This window comes from Mizuhopecten yessoensis, unplaced genomic scaffold (genome assembly GCF_002113885.1).
Source record: "Mizuhopecten yessoensis strain PY_sf001 unplaced genomic scaffold, ASM211388v2 scaffold4411, whole genome shotgun sequence".
NCBI classification, from domain to species: domain Eukaryota; kingdom Metazoa; phylum Mollusca; class Bivalvia; order Pectinida; family Pectinidae; genus Mizuhopecten; species Mizuhopecten yessoensis.
In genome coordinates this window covers 162,837-182,114 of record NW_018405533.1, presented here as the reverse complement: position 1 = coordinate 182,114, position 19,278 = coordinate 162,837, and the positions used below count along the sequence as shown (strand labels likewise).

Here is a 19,278-nt window from a genome sequence, read left to right as displayed (position 1 = left end):
ACAATGCTGAATTAACTGACAATGCTGAATAAAATTGTATGATAGACAAAAGATTGGTTTCCTGAAAATGTTAACATTTATATATTAATCAGAACTATCATATTAAGACATATTGTCTGCTAGCTGTATTTGGTAAAGAAAAATAGGTTTTCTTTGAACAAAGATTCACTAAGGGCTGTTTCAGGATATACTCTTTGGGAGTGGTGAGAGGCTATTCTCAAGAGGTCTATCAATCATCAAATGCTGAAACTGATTCAATATATGGAATGGTAGGGAGTTTCGGATTTAACACTACAACAATAGTGTTTAAATACACGTGCCACTCGCCTCCTTCACATGATTTATTATGGAAAAGCTCTAACAGAAATGTAGTTGTATCAACAAAATGTTGATCTCATGGAAGATTTACAAAATTTGGATATCAGAAAATGAACTTTTGAAAAATACAGATTTTGTACAGTGTGAGTGGGTGATGATTGCCCAGTATAATGAACAAGTCGGCAATATATCATGTAACGGTACATTCAAGGTCAGCTGTGATCATCTGCATTCCGATCTGACGATGAATGTGTTTCGTATTGCTCACATGTTCAATTTTGCTGTAGGTAATGCTCGCTTGCGCAATTTTTGAGCTGAATGTTGTTCGGTCGTACACATTTGCTTACGATATGATAGCCTTGACCGTGCCCCTGATGTAAGTCCGACAAACTGGACACTTCCGTAAGGCCGAGGCACACATAGGGCACGTGACCAAATGTCCACAAGGCAAGAACACAATACTAGCCTCCTCGTCGAGACACACCTTACATATCTTCTGTTCACGAAGTTCTCGATTTTCCTCTGTTAGCTCATCAATACCTGTAAAACAAATAAAACATTAAGTTAAGGAAACAATCACTACAAATTCGTAAAAGTTCCCATTTTCATTTATTCGAAATGGAGATGGCTTCCATATAGTCCCATATAATTGGATATCGTTCCGAGACCGTGTTCATATATTTACCAAACGTAAACTGTATGGTTATGGTCGCAGATGTTCTATGCAATAGTCCGTAACCACGTGAAGAGTAGAATTTCTAGTATTGTAGATTATAATTTGTTCACACAGTCGTAGCATTAAGTTTTCCATGAAAAATCCTGAAGCATATTTTCATGAAATTTCTATATCTTTTTTCATTACCTTTCGTTTTCGTAATTTCATCTTTCTTCGTGAGTTCCGTATCTTCACATGTTCTTTCACATTCCCTTTCCTCTTGATTATGATTGGCCTGTTTGGTTTCTATAATGTCGTCTTCTGGGATGACATCCATGTCATAATTTTCTTCTATTTCCCAGACGATATGCAAAAGCTTCTCAGCACATAAATCCGTGCCTGTAAAGTGAACCAATGATAATAGATATATGGTCAAAAATTCGTTTTAAGAAATATATGCATTAAGTGTTATTCAAACTGACATTCAGATATGTTTTCTTTCAAAAATCACATAATTTTGTTTAAAGTATTTGATTTAAAATATTAAGGTTAAAATATCAAATTATTACATTTTATTTACATGATATTGAAAATACAAATGAGAATAATAACTATTTAGTTAACACCAGTATTGACATAAATAGTTGTACAGAAGGTATACATACCGTGACGTTTCCTGTACACTGTAATGACCTTTGTCAGAATGTCTTTACTGAAGCCCAGTTCCATGACGCTGAGTACAGCTGGATGTTCAAACATATCGATCTCTTGTCTGGACTCATCGCGCTACAAACAAAATAACATAATGAGTAATAAGAACTCTATTTGACAAGTATGCACTACAGCTTTGAATTTTTTTTTTTTTTTTATCAAACATTCATTAATTGTTCTCTAAACCAGCAAGCTAGAATTTAGACATCGTTCAAAATAAATCAAGTTCTAATATATCGGATGCAGAGAACTTAACAATATTCTGAACTATAAGAACCCCTAATTTACACGCGATTCTTGCTTATTTCTGAAACAGCCTTTAGAATTGAAGCTTGCTAGAAATATATGTTCGTGATATAATTAATTTGAATGTAAATATATGTATGTTCATTTGAATATGTTGTTTTATTTGCCTTCTTATTACATTGTAAAGACATGAATCGCATTGCGTTAAGCTGATATAACTATTTGAAACAGCTTTGGTATAAATTGGTACAACCGTTAATGTCTATATATTCACCTGTACATCAGGTGGTTGGATTGTTCCTGACTGGACACCCATTATGTACTTGTCGCCCTTGATCAGTTTCATGAATGGACAAAAAGGGAACCACCGCGCATGCTCATAAAAAGGTTCATCTTCCGGGTCCCATTCACGCATTCCCCCTGCGCAGTGGAAGCATCTTACGTAGTCGTTTTTTCCTGTGTGTCAAGACAAAAAGAAAAATCAGTAACAATATTGGAAATCAAAAGATCAGAGCTGCCTATTAACATTATTTCTTAACTTCACAGACTTTGGAATATATAATTTATCACTTAGAAATGCATAATAATAGGGTCAGTGTGAGTTATCGATCCAAAAGGAATTGATAATTAACTATATATTCGATGGTTTTTACATTGAAGTGCACAGTTCAAGGTTTCCGATATTATCCTTACCTTCATAAAAGAGACCAGCTTTTGCCAAGTCCTCGGGACGTTGTTTGAGATGCTTTGGCCAGTGTCTATATGAGTTAAGACGGGTGGCGAGTACAGAGAACTGCTGATACTTCGGTGGGACTGTCTCTAGTGTTCCAGTCGACGTTTCGTTGGTCCTAGTATGACTAATAGAATCATGATTTGTATTATACATGTTTCCTCTGCCACTTTGATCACGTGATTCTACTGTCTGTGTCTCGTCCGAAGGAGCTGTATCTTCTGGACTTGAAACGTGTTCAGCCTGGTGTTGTTCTAGTTGCGTTTCCTTGTCATACATTGAATTGGCGATACGAGGTTATGAATAGAAACTTGCCAGACGTGACTGGTCGGCCATCTTTGATTTCATAGATTCGTTTCCTGATGATTGATTTCGGAACAAATAACACCCTTCAACAGGCGGATTTATCGTCATATTTTCTGAAAATAAATATAAGTAAATTGTAATTTTTAATTAACTGTAGCATGCAATACCAATCTGTTGATCGCTTACATTATGACTGAATTTAGATTTTACTTACATAGCCATCCATAAAAGATATAATTTGCTCACAATGCAGAAAACGTTTTAGATCAATCTATCTTAAATGGGAATGACGTCACAGTGCAAAGACAATTAGATGACATCATGCCGCGGCAAGTTTAACGCCAATTTAATTGATTTTGGTCAATCAAATAAAGTGGTAAGCAATGTAACAATATTACTCAGGTATAACTATTGTATGATAGAAATGTCCTACTCTCGGGTATAACATACCTATTGTATGATAGAAATGGCCTACTCTCGGGGATAACAAAACTATTGTATGATAGAATTGTCCTAATCTCGGGGATAACATACTATTTTATGATAGAAATGTCCTAGTCTCGGGTATAACATACCTATTGTATGATAGAAATTTCCTTCTCTCGGGTATAACATACTATTTTATGATAGAAATGGCCTACTCTCGGGTATCCCATAACTATTGTATGATAGGAATGTCCTACTCTCGAGTATAACATAACTATTTTATGATAGAAATGGCCTACTCTCGGGTATAACAAAACTATTGTATGATAGGAATGTCCTACTCTCGGGAATAACATAACTATTGTATGATAGAAATGTCCTACTCTCGGGTATAACATACTATTGTATAATAGAAATATCCTACTCTCGGGTATACCATAACTATTGTATGATAGAAATGTCCTACTCTCGGGTATAACATAACTCTTGTATGATAGAAATGTCCTACTCTCGGGTAAACAATTTGAGTTCAAAAACCTTGGCAAGCCTCGGTTTTCGCCCATTATTCTATACGCTTCGGTTGGATATTTCTATCATATATATACATGTACAATCCAGAAACACTTATGATGAATTCTGCAAATTCTTTTGTCTGCACTTTCGTTATTGTTTCAATGCTCATATATATTTAAGAAATACGTATCCAGCCAATATTTGTTTGTTAGGATCAAGTGTCAATAATTGGATCATACTGTCGGTTTTACTTATGAAATCTATATAATATTATTGCATATACAACAACGTTATATAATATCACTCATCTATTGTATATGGGTACCTACTCTCAATGTTTTATTGGTAAAGACTTCACTGTACACTGGCATTATTATATAGCTGAAATAATACCGATGTAAAATGGTTCAATATGGTTATATTTGTAAAAGTAGAAATGTTCACGATATGGCAATACTCGCTAGTTTCGCGTATTGAGTAAAGTAAATGTCTACACGCAAATATATGAATTATAAAGATATACATATATCAAAACTAATGTCGTGGCGATAATTTGCACACCGAGATGTGTTTATCATTCCCACTTGCGAAAATTTCTACTTTTACAGGTTGCTGGCCAAATTTATTTTTGAAAGAACTTGCAGTGCTTATTATATAATATGTTTACCATGATTTATGTTCGGAAACGGTTCAAAAGGGCAGAAAAAATATTATTTGATCAACAATTCGGTAGTGCGATTCATAGTATGTGGGCAACACTGCAAACTTACCTTGTATCTCTCAAATACCCCATAGATTAAGATTATCACATTGAATGGTTTACACAAAAAAAGTCCATGGCGATAAATCGATGAATTGTTTGCAACATTGTTGGTTGATCCACCCATCATGTTTTTGTTGCGTATTATCCTGTAAATTTAAGTGCAAACGTTATATAAGGTATCGTAAACAATATGTACAAGTTATAAATTATGATAGCCTATGTTTAAAACAGAATAATAAGAAACAAATACGAACATGCAGTTCTTCAAGAAATGTTGTTGTCCAATTTGGAATATATAATAGCAAAGAGTTATTTTATACACAAACTTTGGTAGCTTTATTTTATTTTTTAGTTATAATGTGGAAATCAACATATAAACTAAGTGAAATACAATACTTGTCATGTCATCAAAGGATAAGAATTTTAAAATATTGATAAATATTCCCTTTAGGGCCCCACCCTAGCCCCTGGGGATAAAGCAGGAATCCCAATTTTACAATGTAATACCCTCATTGACCAAAGATGATTCTGACCAAGTTTGAGTAATTTTTTGCTGAAAATGGATAAAATATACTCAAAAGTGTTATTTCCCTATATAAACTATGGTTAACTTTACCCCCTCCCTAAGGCGGAAAGAATGGCTTGGGGGTCCTGAAATTGACAATTTCAATAACGCTCCTGATGATCTTTCTATCCAAGCATTGAACTTGACTGTTGTCCTTCTGATTCTGGAAAGGATTTCTTTTGAAAAAATGGTTAATTCTCCCTTTGGGGCCCCGCCCTGGCCTCTAGGGTTGGGGTAGAATCCATATTTTACAATTTGAAAACCATCTTTCTCCAAGGATGATTCTCACTAAATAAGAATAATTTCTACAGAAAATTGTCAAAATATACCCAAAAGTGCTATTTCCCTAAATAAACTATAGTAAATTTTACGCCCTCCCCAAGAGAGAACGGATAGCTCGAGGGTCCTGAAATTGACAATTCAAATAAAGTTCCGGATGATCTTTCTGTCCAAGCACTGAAAATGACTGTAGTACCTTTGAGTCTGGAGAGAAAATGTTTTGAACAATTGGTTAATTATCCCTTTGTGGCCTCGCCCTGGCCTCTAGGGTTGGGGTAGAATCCCAATTTTACAATTTGAAAACCATCTTTCTCCAAGGATGATTCTCACTAAATAAGAATAATTTCTACAGAAAATTGTCAAAATATACCCAAAAGTGCTATTTCCCTATATAAACTATAGTAAATTTTACCCCCTCCCCAAGAGAGAACGGATAGCTCGAGGGTCCTGAAGTTTACAATTCAAATAAAGTTCCTGATGATCTTTCTGTCCAAGCACTGAAATTGACTGTAGTACCTTTGAATCTGGAGAGAAAATGTTTTGAAAAAATGGTTAATTATCCCTTTGTGGCCCCGCCCTGGCCTCTAGGGTTGGGGTAGAATCCCAATTTTACAATTTCAAAACCATCTTTCTTCAAGGATGATTCTCACTAAATAAGAATAATTTCTTCAGAAAATTGTCAAAATATACCCAAAAGTGCTATTTCCCTATATAAACTATAGTAAACTTTACCCCCTCCCCAAGAGAGAACGGATAGATCGAGGGTCCTGAAGTTTACAATTCAAATAAAGCCCCTGATGGTTTTTCCTTCCATGCAGAGAAAATGGCTGTAGTACCTCTGAGTCTGGAAAAGAAGATTTTTGAAATATTTGTAAATTTTCCCTTTGGGGCTCCGACCTGGCCCCAGGGGTTGGGGTAGGTATCCTAATTTTACAATTTTGTTGCCTCATCTACCAAGGATGATTTTGACCAAGTTTGAAAAAATTCCACTCACTGGTTCTTGAGAAGAAGTTGAAAATGTAAAAAAATTACGCACTACGCACCACGGACGACGACGGACGGAAAGCGATCAGAATAGGTCACTTGCGCAAAGCTCGTGTGACCTAAAAAGAAAACAGAATTTGCACTTGAAAGTAGTATTTGAGAGAGGATTAACGCTATTACAGTGTGTCCTAACGTTAGTTATATATTATCGCACTTTATACCAGCACCAGTCATAGAAAATACACTATTTTATAGTTCAGACCTAATGGTTATATTTATCATACTGAACGTATTACAAAATATTTAAAACTTTAAAGAAAAGTAACACTTGCAGTGTCTGTATGAAGTATCCTGGAAATGTACTCCTATAATATAAGAGGCCGCCTGTCAAAAGTATCTCGCCGTGTAAACATTGTTGGATTACCTGGAAATGTTGGTAGTAGTTACAGAGTGTCGTGTTTATATATACACGGATTCTAAATATAGACACTATCAAAATGTTCTGGGGTTTTCCAGTGTGATCTATATTTGTGCTGGCAGGCTCAGCCTTGCTATGACTGGTTCTGGCCAGTTATCAGTAATGTCCTTATGTGTGTGTGTCATCAGATCATTGTACGATGGCCGACAAGAGAGAACTTTCATATCTTTTGTACCATGGTACACTTTTACATGGTACACAAAGATTTGAATTTTAATATCTTTGTGTACCATATAAAAAAAAGTACCATGGTACAAAAAGATATGAAAATTCACATCTTTTTGCCAGGCTCTTGTCGGCCATCGTATCATTGTAATCTAAATTTGACTAATCATTACTATTATCCGTGAAATTTAAAAGCTTTGATATGTATATCGGATTGGAAGTCCCCACTAGCTGATGACTAAACAATCATGTGACCATGAGTCAGAGTTAATTGCACCTCAGACCCGTGCAGCACTACACGTATGCTATGTTTACTTTTTTCGGAACTTTAAATTGTGGAACGTCGACAATACACGGACGCAGCAAACACGTTCAGACATACTACACTATTTAATTTCCATGTTGTGTTTTTTTTTTTTTATATATGACGTCAACGAATATAGATATATCACAACAACAATTGATTAATATTATTCATATAAATTACATTGCATTCATAAATGTAAAAAGGTTGTTTATTATACATTATTATATTATTTTATTACATTATATTATTCCTTCCCTTACCCATCAAATAGTATGCATTAAAAGGACTACGTATAACAAAGTTCTCCAATTCACCGACTATTTAATTTTTTAAACTTTATTTATTTTACAACAATTATGAAACAAGTTCACCGACTACCTGTCCCTCTGTCAAGACGAACCGTTTAGTCGGCACGACTGACTGTGTCAGTGATCAAAGAAACTAGTAAATTAGCCTCAACCCTAAAATACATAGTGCATTTGGTCCAAACTACAGAATGTATACACATTGGGTCAGTTCAAGTGCTGTACATGAGGGGACACGGCTTTTGTCGCGTACACAAACATAGTAGCATCCCGAACTTCAAAGAAATGTTGAAAAGATTTACCGTTCGGAGATTGGAAACGATCAATCAGTCATGGCTGTACTTATGTTGTACGTGTTTTTGAATTATGTATTTTTATTTTATCTTGTCACTTTTCTCTTGATGAGGTTCAATTATTTGCCAAAATGAAAAAATAAAAGAGTTATTTCTTTCACTCCGACAAGCCAAAAGGCCCGCTTATACGTTTAATAACAAATAACAGTTTATATATAAAATACAGACGAAATACAAAGTAATCGCACATAAATACATGGTATATAAGATAACATTGGACCATGTGAAATGGGTTGAAACAGAGATGTTTCACTTCTGTTTACGCTTATACATTGATACGCTAAAAAGTATATCAGGCTGAACATTGAGGAAGCTACAATCGTGCTGACACCTCATTAAAACACTACGTTTCTTAACATCATTTCAACTCCTGATGGGATAAAATCGAACTACGCAGTTTGACCTACGAAACCTGTCTGGAACCATTAAATTGATTTGCTTTATACGATATGGACAGTCGAACATACTATTCACACACTTAAACAGGAAAAACGATCTAAATACAATTTACGCTGATATCAAAGTAATGATGGTATCAAATCAAAACTCATAGAGCAATTCTTGAAGTATTTTGCTCATTTTGTAACCCTTCAGGAATTTAGTTGACGTCATAATAAACTATTTCACAAATAAACACAACAGTATCAATGACAAGTAAATAATTGGAACTGGGGATATACCAAAACAAAAAGGAAAACATCATGAACTGGTGGCGAAGCCAGGGGAATTTAGGTGTATTAGATATTGAGATTGTATCATGTGCTACATTTACGAGCAAATACAAGATATTTCTTAAAAACAATTGTTAACCGTTCCACCTGACTATGTGACTTGGAAGAGTTTAGAAATCAATGTAATGGTTACAACTCACGTTAATTCGGCACGTCATTGTATAGGCGTCCAATCCCGATCCCAACATCACGATAACTTGAATACTTGATACAATGTATATGTCATTCTCTCTAATCAGTGTTCTCTCTATGACTTCTGATTTGTCAGTGGTATTTTCTCTTTCGTTCTCTGCTGTAAATTTACGAACACACGTAAAGGCCTATATTCTGTGCTCGGTCATACTTATTTCGAGATTTTAGAATAGCTTACGTGTAAATTGACGGATCTTTGCTAGCTATTTTCGTACATTCCCTCCCTTATGTATTATAAAACATTAAACGGCGGGTCTAAAAGTGAAAATGTCTAAACTTCTCCATGTGTAACAGCAGTAACCGTGTAACTATATTACAGATATCGTTTGAATCAATAAATACAGCTAATAATAAAGATAAAAGTTTCTCTTTGGGAAGTCGTTACAGCATTCAATAATTAAACATTGTGGAAACTCATTCAAGATTTGTTCATTATACCGTGACATACAATTGGAGGCCCTTAGACGTAATAATAACAGAACATATAATATGAAATAGATTGAGAATTCTAAATATATTGATTTTATTCCCGATATATCAATAAACGACATTGGGATGTCACTACTGCTACTATGCCTTTAAATGCTTTCAATTATAATATTGAGCGATGTATGTGGCAGCCAAATGATAATACGTACTATTGAAGTACAATTTACTCACGATATCAACAATGAATGAATATTAATATCTATATACTGGAGTGTTCTGTCCGAGATACAATAATGAATGGATATTTCTCAATTTTCATACACTTTGTAGAGCAGTGTCTGACATTTAGCTGATATATCTCCAGCTATTAATCATATTGAAATACCAATAGAATGAAAATTTGAATCATATGGAATAATTAACAAAAAAACCCATTAAATGTAAGTTGTTTTCATCACTTTATAATAAGACATGAAAATTACCCATCATTTTATCATACGAAATGACGCTTCTTGGTGGCTAAGAACATCTAGGTCTGGTCACGGTTGTATATAACAGTAGGAACACGTATAACACATTTCTGTAAATTGTAAATATAGTCTGCTTAATTTTTAATCAAATACCACCTACGTACTACTAATCGTGATGTATGATTATTATTCTATAGTGCTGGACAGAAAATTTGTTTTCTTTCATATAATGTTCTATTAATAGCTACAGGCTGGTATTTGAATACATGATTTACTTTACGGTTTAAATGTCTATTTACGGGAAATCCGTGTTTTACCTATTATTCTGAAGCACTAATCAAGGAGTTGTTTTAGCCTATACATGATACGTTTGAGGAATTCATGTGACATCTATGAATATATGCCACAGCTGAAAAATATGACAAAAAGGATTTCCCATATCATTGATCAATGATATTTACTTATCTTGTTTAAAACAGAACGCCTGTGACTGATCCATGCTTAAAGTACAGTGTTACAAAACAGTATATCTGACTGATACATGTTAATAATAGACGGTGTTACAAAACAGTATATCTGACTGATACATGTTAATAATAGACGATAAGGTACTGATTTCCACTTTCCGTTCAGAAATCACCGTTACAATTATATCAACAAACGGCCGTCCTGAGAAATCACCGTTATGTTTCATATGCAGTAATTGGCATTCTGATAACATCATTTCACCACGACAGCGGTCTTCATTCTTTATGAAGTGTTAATTATATTTTTTAACACTTTCACTTCCGGAATACCTGCTCTCATTTGCTCTGTGTTTCCGCAATTCCTCTCTTTAATTAACTTTTATTGCGGGTTTACTTTGATATATCTTTTTCAACTTTTGTATAACGACACATGCTATAGAAAGTATATGAAGCCTAACTTTACCGACATTTGGAAAACAAATCGTTCGGTTTACTACATTGTACGACAGTGTGTGAAACGACCAATCATCATGACTAAATTAGTATTAGTGCTTTAGGATATGGGTCTACATGATACAAAATACAATGTGGAGAGAATTCAAAGACATGAATTACATTACACATATATGATAAAAATATTACAATGATATCTTAACGATATAACAAAAAATCATTTTCATTATAAAGCCAGATATTGGTAAATTCAGTCTTCACTAAAACTGCATTATAAATCCCAATACGGTATAGTGGTAGATTCAAACGCCAATCGTGAGGGAGGGGATTCAAATTTTCCTTGGAAAGGTTATTCCAATTAGGAAATTGAGAAAAACGAACAAGATTTTTGGTTGTTTGCTGAAACCCAATAATATCCTCTGGGTCCGCCACTGTAACATCAGTGGTGTATCATTGACTTCGTCTCTCCTATACAATATTGTTATCTTTCATTTTTGATATAAAGGTGTAATATATGATAATAATGATGATAATAATAATAATTCGAGGTTTTTATATATCTGATGATGCATAGGAAATGAGAGTTCTACGCCACTTTATCCCTCCCTCTATATTTATAATAAATTCCTCCCTGACGGGATGGATCAGTAAGGGACGAGTGACTGCCTTGCGTCAAGTCTATTTTCAGAGAAACCGGTTAGGTCCGCTTCTATATTGCTGTATCGAAGTTATTTTAAGCCCGGTGTGGGTTTTCCCAATTTGTGTATATTAGACGCCTTTACTTACAAAAGCGTTATCAGTTTCATTTCAGAATAGTTATTGTTCAGATCTTAGATACAAAGGAATTGGTCAACAGGCAAACCCTATGAGCGCCCTCTCCTTACAGTTATAAACAGTTTACACACATCATATTGAATTGAAGTAATGATAAAACATGTATATTATGTACATTAATATTAATATTTGCATGTCATTATTTTATTTTTTTGGTAATGGTTGTACAAAAACTAGATTTTACAAAAAAAGGCAATTGAAAATATGCTGGTGGACAGCACATAGTACAATTATGTACTGGAATCATTCCCTACAGCAAAGTCACGTGAAAAAAGATAAACAAGTAAGTGTAATGTAGTTAAAGCGTCTTGTATCTTTAACGAATCTCTGAACTATCTCCAAGATACTTATATTCATATTGATATCGAGCCTTCGACATACATAAAGAAAAGTCTGAGTATTTAATGGAATAATGTCATTAAGAGCAGAAATGGAGTTTAGGAGAATTTGCATTTGATTAGTACACAGAGTTCAATGTAAGAATAAGTCATCACAATCCTCAACAGGAGAACTACATAAGCAGGCAGGGGTATCAATTAGGTGAGATTCAAATAGATCTGAATTCAGGTTACTGGCACAGTTTCTAACTTGACGTAAGGTAATATTAAATTTTCGATCACCATTGTATTTAAAAATATCAGTACATTGGGGTTGAGAATCCATTTTCTCTGAGTGTAAAAAAATTCTTTTTATAGATCCAATGGATGTCATTGTGGGATACAGGCAGGTTGGATTATTCCATTCAGACATCAGTTTCGGGAAAAAACTGGCATTATATAACTGAGTTCTTGGTATAGGAACATCAAAAATTCTATTGAGGCGAAGATGATAATTGCCAGTATTATCATTAATGTACGGTTGAATTATATCATAGACATGAGAGGGAACTTTCCTATTATATATTTTATAAAAAGTAATATTTTGATGCAAATGTCTTCTTCTATTAAGTGTTATAAAACCAGATTCTCTATATAAGATAGCATGACTTGTTCCACGTCTTAATCCTGAAATAATACGTGTTGCTTCTAGTTGGATAGACTCCAAGACACTGCATTCATTCTGCGTGCAGTTTGTCCAGATAATATTTGCATATTCCAGAATTGGACGTATAAATGTGATATATATAGTTTCGAGTGATTTTCTATCAATTTTGTATTTCAACATTCTAAGTATATTAATTCTTTTATAAGCTTTTTCGTATAAATAGTTTCTGTGGTTATACCAATTAGCCTTGCTGTTGAAAAACAAACCTAGGTGTTTATGATTAGAAACATTAATAATTGAGATTCATCAAAATATAGTTTAGGATGCAGTTAAAGTTTTAACTTTCCAGATGTGTAGACGTATGTACATACACACTCGCTTTTTTACATCCCCGTGGTATTTCATAACTTGCGTGGTTATGATATGCATTTGTTGATGGAATCGGCGGGGAAATTTAAATCGAAACCCTTGTCTTGTATACCAAGCCATATGGAAAAATACGTTATTCTCCCTTGGGAATCTGAGATTCATAGATTCCTTATAATTTCTAAATGCACCGCTTGACAAACTGGTGTCAAATTTAGCAGTCGAAGGAATAGATAAATTCCCAAACTTGTCAAAGCGCTTCCCAAAAAAGCAACATCTCAAAGTTCTTCTTAGGAAGGGAGTGTTTCCGTACGATTACGTGACATCACCCGAAACGTTTGACGGAAATGAATTGCCCGGAAAGGATCGGTTTTATAATAAACTGATAGATTCAGATCTATCCGAAACAGACTATGAACACGACATGGTACTGATGTTTGAAAAGGGTATTCGAGGTGGTGTGGCAATGATTTCAAAGAAATTTGCACAGGCTAATAATCCCAAGTCGCCGGAATGCGATCCGTCCAAACCAAACACTTGGCTCACGTACCTTTACATGAATAACCTATATGGTACAAGCATGTCTGAATCCCTACCGGAAAAGGACTGTGCATGGTTGACAGCAGAACAAATCGCACAGTTTGACGTATCTAATATTGACGACAATGCGGACACGGGCTACATTTTGGAAGTTGACCTTGAATATCCGATTCATTTGCACGACAAGCACAACGAATATCCCCTAGCACCCGAGAACATCAGCATAACAAAGGACATGCTCTCTCCACATTCTCTAAAGCTTCGTGAGAAGTTGAATATCAAAAGTAAACCTTCCGGAAAACTTGTTCCAAATCTCTGCTCCAAGCAGCAATATGTTCTCCATTACCGGAATTTAAAATACTACCTTTCTAAAGGTATGATATTTACGAAAATTCTGCGTGTTATTGAATTTACCCAATCCGCTTGGCTGAAGCCTTACATTGACTTTAATACATTCAAAAGAAAAGAAGCACGAAACAGATTCGAGAAGGACTTTTTCAAACTTATAAACAACTATGTATTTGGCAAAACAATAGAAAACATGAAAAAGCCAGTTTCAGTGGAACTTGTCAATACACCAAAACGATTAAGAAAAGTGTGTGCTAAACCAAATTTTAAGTCTTTCAAATTTTTTAACAAAGGGTCGCCGTCAACATGAAGAAAACAAACATTGTTTTAAATTGGTCTATTTATGCAGGGTTCTGTATTCTAGAGGTATCGAAAATATTCATGTATCAGTTCAATTATGATTTCATCAAACAAAAGTATGGATCAAAAGCAGAATTATTATTCACTGACATGGACTCCCTCGCATACAGTATAGAAACACCTGACTGGTACAGAGACATGCAAGACAACGCTGACCTGTTTGAAACAAGCAATTTCCCAAAAGACAGTTCTATGTTCAGCATGAACAATTGCAAAGTCCTCGGTAAAATGAAAGACGAGTGTAATAATGGTCGCATCATGGATCAGTTCGTTGAATTAACCCCCAAAATGTATAGTCTGGCGTGTGGGGGTGTAGTAAACGTACAGACAAGGGAGTGAAGAAATCTGTTATTCAAAAGCAATTGAGACACCAAACGTACTTACTATGTCTTTTTGAAGAAAGCAATTGCAAACATTAAATGAATCTTATACGTAGTTTTGATCACATACTCTACAGTATAACGGTCAACAAGACCAGTCTGTCTCCTTACGACGACACACGGTATTTCACTGGAATAGAGAGTTTGGCTTATGGTCATTATAAAACTTCACAGTGATGAACCATTTCATACATTTGACATGAAAGAACAAAATCTTACCTTTTATGATGTTATCGTTTGTACAACTATATAGATATATTCGTGTGTCTATTTATTTTCACAAAGTATGTATGTTAATTAATGCTAATTTTGCTTCATGGTTGTAAATAGTATAAGATATGTTCATTACGTTTAAAATAAGCACCTCTTGTTCTATGATATGATAGTATATATGCATGAAAGTAGGAAATGTTCTAATGTACATCTGTATCATTGTCCGTATATATTTTGTAAATTACTTTTAAAATAAACACCCCTTGTTCTATATGGTACTAGATATGCATAAAAGTTTTATTTACCACAGGAACTATTTACACGTGTTCTTAATTATTTTCAATCATATTTTTGTATATACAATTAACTCAATCAAAACTTTCGGGCTGAAAATTTAATCTAATCCTCAGCCTCACCATCGTCTTCATCCATTTCATAATCTTCCTCATTGTCCGATCCCTCGGAATCAGTATTAAAACTCTCCTCGTCATCAGTGTCTTTGATGGAATCCAAATAGCCTTTATTACTCGAATGGCCTTTTCACTATCCATGCCATCAGCCATGCAGTTTTCAATGGAATCTATAACCTCTCCGTGTAATCTACCGTGTCTTAACTGCAATAAATAGGACAGCAGTTTTCCATAGTAACCTAGGAATTATTTAAGGTCCTCGTCCTTAAGTTTTATGTCAGCCTTCGATTTAGCCTCATGTGAGATTCCTTGATTCTCATATTTCACTAATTTACCATTGTTCTTCGTTTTTCACTCTGGCTATTTCTGCAAACTGCGTGAATACGTCATCGTCATAGTCATCATATGACTCAGGCGACGTGTCGCTGTCTTCCGAGATCATTTTCTCTAATTTAATCTTTTTGTCATGTAAAGAATCTTCCTCAGACATTTTCCTCTTCAATGAAGATTGATCGGGACACCAATTCTTAATGTGTTTCTGGAGATCATGCAAGTTTTTGAAGACAACACCACAATCTTCACAGCTGATCATATTGATCTGTGACTCTTCTACTACAGCAGCTAAATACGAATCTTCTTCAGAGACTCCTGAATACGTCTGCACGGTAGGAGTGTTATCCTCAGAATGAATCGAAGTAACATGCATGGGTCCTTTTATATGCTTTTCCGGGAAAACATTACGGCGCAGACGTAGAGATTCAGGGGTAGTGGGTTTCAGATCCACCAGTAAATATCCGTATGGTTTGTCTGTAGCTTCACTGAATTGTCTCATTAAGTGCTTTGTATTCTCTGGATACATTTGCCGGGCCAACGTCATGATTTGCTGCTTATCCACGGGGTTATTAAACATCACTAAATAGTGACAATTTCGTCTTAGAGTAGGATCCTTATTATAATAAAGATTTTGATTTGGCGATGACGGATAGGTTTCTGTGGTGGCTCCCCTCCGTAAACAACTCGTGGATCCTTAGATGCTATGGACATTAGGTCGTTCAGTATGATAAGGTTTCTAACACTCGGATTAATGAAAGAATCTTGATCTAGGTCGAGGGGTATCCCCTGTATAAATTCAACTGATGGGTATACTTTGATGACGTCATATAGAGGTTGCCATCGTTTGTAGAGCCATATGATTCTTTGAGGACCTGGTGTTATTTTTGTCAAACAATTTTGTAGCATAGTTTTGACAAAGTACTTTTCCCACAGGAAGTAGGACCAGACACGTTAGCTGTGAAGGGATGTTTAAAAACAAAGTCCCGATGCTGCAGTTGTGGCGACGGTGGCGGCGGTGACTTTAATCCCTGCGATAAAAGCAACAACTGTACCTCCTGCGGCGGCGGATACGGCATGAGTGATTTGCAGATATGGTTGACTGCCCCGTGAATGGTTTTCATGTGTTTTAAGAGAACATCTCTTGGTGAGAAACTGTTAAAAAGGAAATGAAGACAACTTTTATATGGTGTCCTTTTTATAGGTCTTGGATGTCGCTTTCTTCTATCCAGCTGTTAATTTTTTTCGGGTAACCGAGCTATTTCACGTAGACTTCCTTAATTCCATTTCTCTTGCGTCGTTTCAATACCTTTTCCACCTTAAACAGGTCGTCTCTTCCCTTTCCGACCTTTTGTAGCTCACTATTATAAAACATCCCTGCTATCAGATCTCCGTCGTAGTCCACGATTTTGTAAACGGGTATACCTTGTCGAAGGTATCGCGCTTTAATGGTGAACATTCTGTCCATTTCTGTCCATAATCTCGTTGAAACGTGCGTCTGTTACTAGGTATCCGTACCACATCTCCTATTTTAAACTTGAAAGATTTTGAGAATTTCTTTTACTTTGGAGTTCTAGCCTTCTTGTGATCTACGTTCAAATGTTTCCATACGAGTTCTTGGTTTGACGTATTGATTTCGTCTGGAGATTTTCCATCAAGTGTACTGTGAGGCCTTGCATTGTAATTCCGGACGTATCTTGCAAAACATCCAAGTAATGATAGGACCTGGTGTGCGTGAAATAGCGGTAGATGAGTGTTTTCAATGTTCTGATCACCCTTTTGGCATAATTTACATGCGTAGCGTTATGAGTGACGTAATGGTTCATACATGCACCCCTTCTTTATCTAAATATTGCTTCACCCATCTATTCCCCCATTCACTTCCTGGATCCGATCTCACTTCTCTAGGTTTTCTGCCCTGGTTCAAAATCTTTTTGAATCGATCGATGATTGTGTTGTGAAGCTTGCCTTTAAGAGGAACTACTCATAAGTGGCGTGAAAACACGTCAATGGCGATGAAAAGATAACGCATCCCATCGTTTTCTTTTCCTAGGTTGGATACATCAGCAAGATCCACATCCCATAAAGCATCCAGCGAATATATGTCTACATGCTATAACCAGTTGCACTAAAAATAGACTTGACGTAAGGTAATACCTCGTCCCTCAATGTTCCCTATGGGGTATTCAATCTATTTTGAGAGGGAATTCCTATGAATTCCTATGAAAGGTCATGGGGTCAGTCCCTCATCCCTCACTGGTCCCTCACTGATCCATCCCGTCAGGGAGGGGTTTACTATAAATATCCTATTCATCATATACCGCTTGATCACAACCAAGTTCGCAGGTCGTCTCAAAGTGGTTCACAAATTATTATCCGTGGTTATAAGGCCTTTGCAACCAGTCAATATCTTTCTCAACTCCCTGGGGAGCATACAGCCGGAGCTGCCAATTCGGCACTAATAGCTAGCATTCAACCATTCTAGCTCTCCCCAACCCCGTACTCATTTACAGCTGAGTAGACTGGAACAAGCTGAGTAAAGTATCTTGCTCAAAGATACAACACAGTGCCGTTCCGTGACTCGAACACGCAACCCTTCAGTCACGAGCCCGGCATCCTACCACTAGGCTGCCGTGCCTCCTGTTACAATACTAACTATAATGAGTTAACAGGTCTGTGTATTTTCACCGCTACCATGTATCTCCTTGACATCCGAATCTTTTTATAGGCATCACATCCTAAAGGTCAGCTCGTACAACTAGGAACCTGGTTCGTAATTACCATTTCAGTAATACACTAAGGCTGATGAAAGACTAGATAGCTCTAATATATCAAAACAAGAGAAGTGGCAACATTCGCATTAAATCACGATTTCCGGCAACCGTAATAGATCCCTTACCGATTTTGAAATGATATTTAGTATTTTTAGAAACATAGCACATGTTGAACAAATATTAGACGTGTTTTTCCTGTAGTATTAAATGCAACGCATTCCAATGAGGTTAGTGGAATCTTTGTTGTTGTAGGATAAAGGACAGGTTAGCTAGCGAAGAACACCGACACCGTATGTCAGTGGCCATGTCGTAGCATACATGTATGCTTGTATGTTCAAGCATACACTAAAATGTTCAATCTTTTTTTAATCATATATTTTTATTAATTTCTTTTTTTATGATTAACATGGACCGCCTGTATCAATCATAAAAAAAACGATAAAAAAATCTTCTTGAAACTTTAAGTCTGATACAATAGTGTCGTTAAGGTATGTCTATACACATTGACAAATCTCGAAGGTTAATGTTAATAAAAAAAACTATGAGTAAAGTACAAAATTTAATATTATTCATTTAAAAAATAAGGTTCTACTTGTTAATAATCAGTCTTTCTGGAGTTCCCAGAGTACGGGATATTGCTTCTAGGGTCTATTAGGATTGTTTTCCTCCCACACCCTGGCCCTCCTCCGGCGCTGTGCGCCGCGGACGCTCGACCCTCTGTACACGCCGAAACATGATTTGCTACACCACGGTTGGTTATATTTAGCAGTGTGAACTGGACCTTCAATAGACCTATATCTGTTAGAATGTCTCTGGTGCTAAAGAAAGGGAACAGGGGCGGTAGATTACGATATGATAGCCTTGACCGTGCCTCTGATGTAAGTCCGACAAAC

General features: G+C 35.7%; 1 protein-coding gene across 6 annotated transcripts; it reads right to left on the bottom strand.

Moving 5' to 3' along the window:
• Positions 1 to 570: 570 nt before the first annotated feature.
• Positions 571 to 9,143, bottom strand: LOC110448974 (baculoviral IAP repeat-containing protein 2-like). 6 transcript variants are annotated; one of them, XM_021495525.1, is made up of 7 exons: positions 8,976 to 9,143; positions 4,676 to 4,814; positions 2,624 to 3,079; positions 2,205 to 2,386; positions 1,639 to 1,759; positions 1,202 to 1,372; positions 571 to 858 (listed from the first exon to the last, which is right to left on the bottom strand). In XM_021495525.1, the coding sequence occupies exons 3-7, from the start codon at positions 2,937 to 2,939 to the stop codon at positions 662 to 664; spliced, it is 987 nt and encodes a 328-aa protein (XP_021351200.1). In that variant the 5' UTR covers positions 2,940 to 3,079; positions 4,676 to 4,814; positions 8,976 to 9,143; the 3' UTR covers positions 571 to 661. The 6 variants fall into 6 exon arrangements, with proteins under 6 accessions (XP_021351200.1, XP_021351194.1, XP_021351197.1 ...); XM_021495519.1 differs by having other exon boundaries at positions 1,181 to 1,372; positions 8,976 to 9,141; XM_021495522.1 differs by having other exon boundaries at positions 1,181 to 1,372; positions 2,624 to 3,049; positions 8,976 to 9,141.
• Between the last annotated feature and the right edge of the window lie 10,135 nt (positions 9,144 to 19,278).

Coding starts and splice junctions, on each gene's coding strand:
- LOC110448974 (XM_021495519.1), bottom strand. CDS start 2,939: ATGTATGACAAGGAAACGCAACTAGAACAACACCAGGCTGAACACGTT. Junction 2,387..2,623: donor AGCTGGTCTCTTTTATGAAG/GTAAGGATAATA, acceptor CTTGACACACAG/GAAAAAACGACTACGTAAGA. Junction 859..1,180: donor TGAAATTACGAAAACGAAAG/GTAATGAAAAAA, acceptor TTTGTTTTACAG/GTATTGATGAGCTAACAGAG.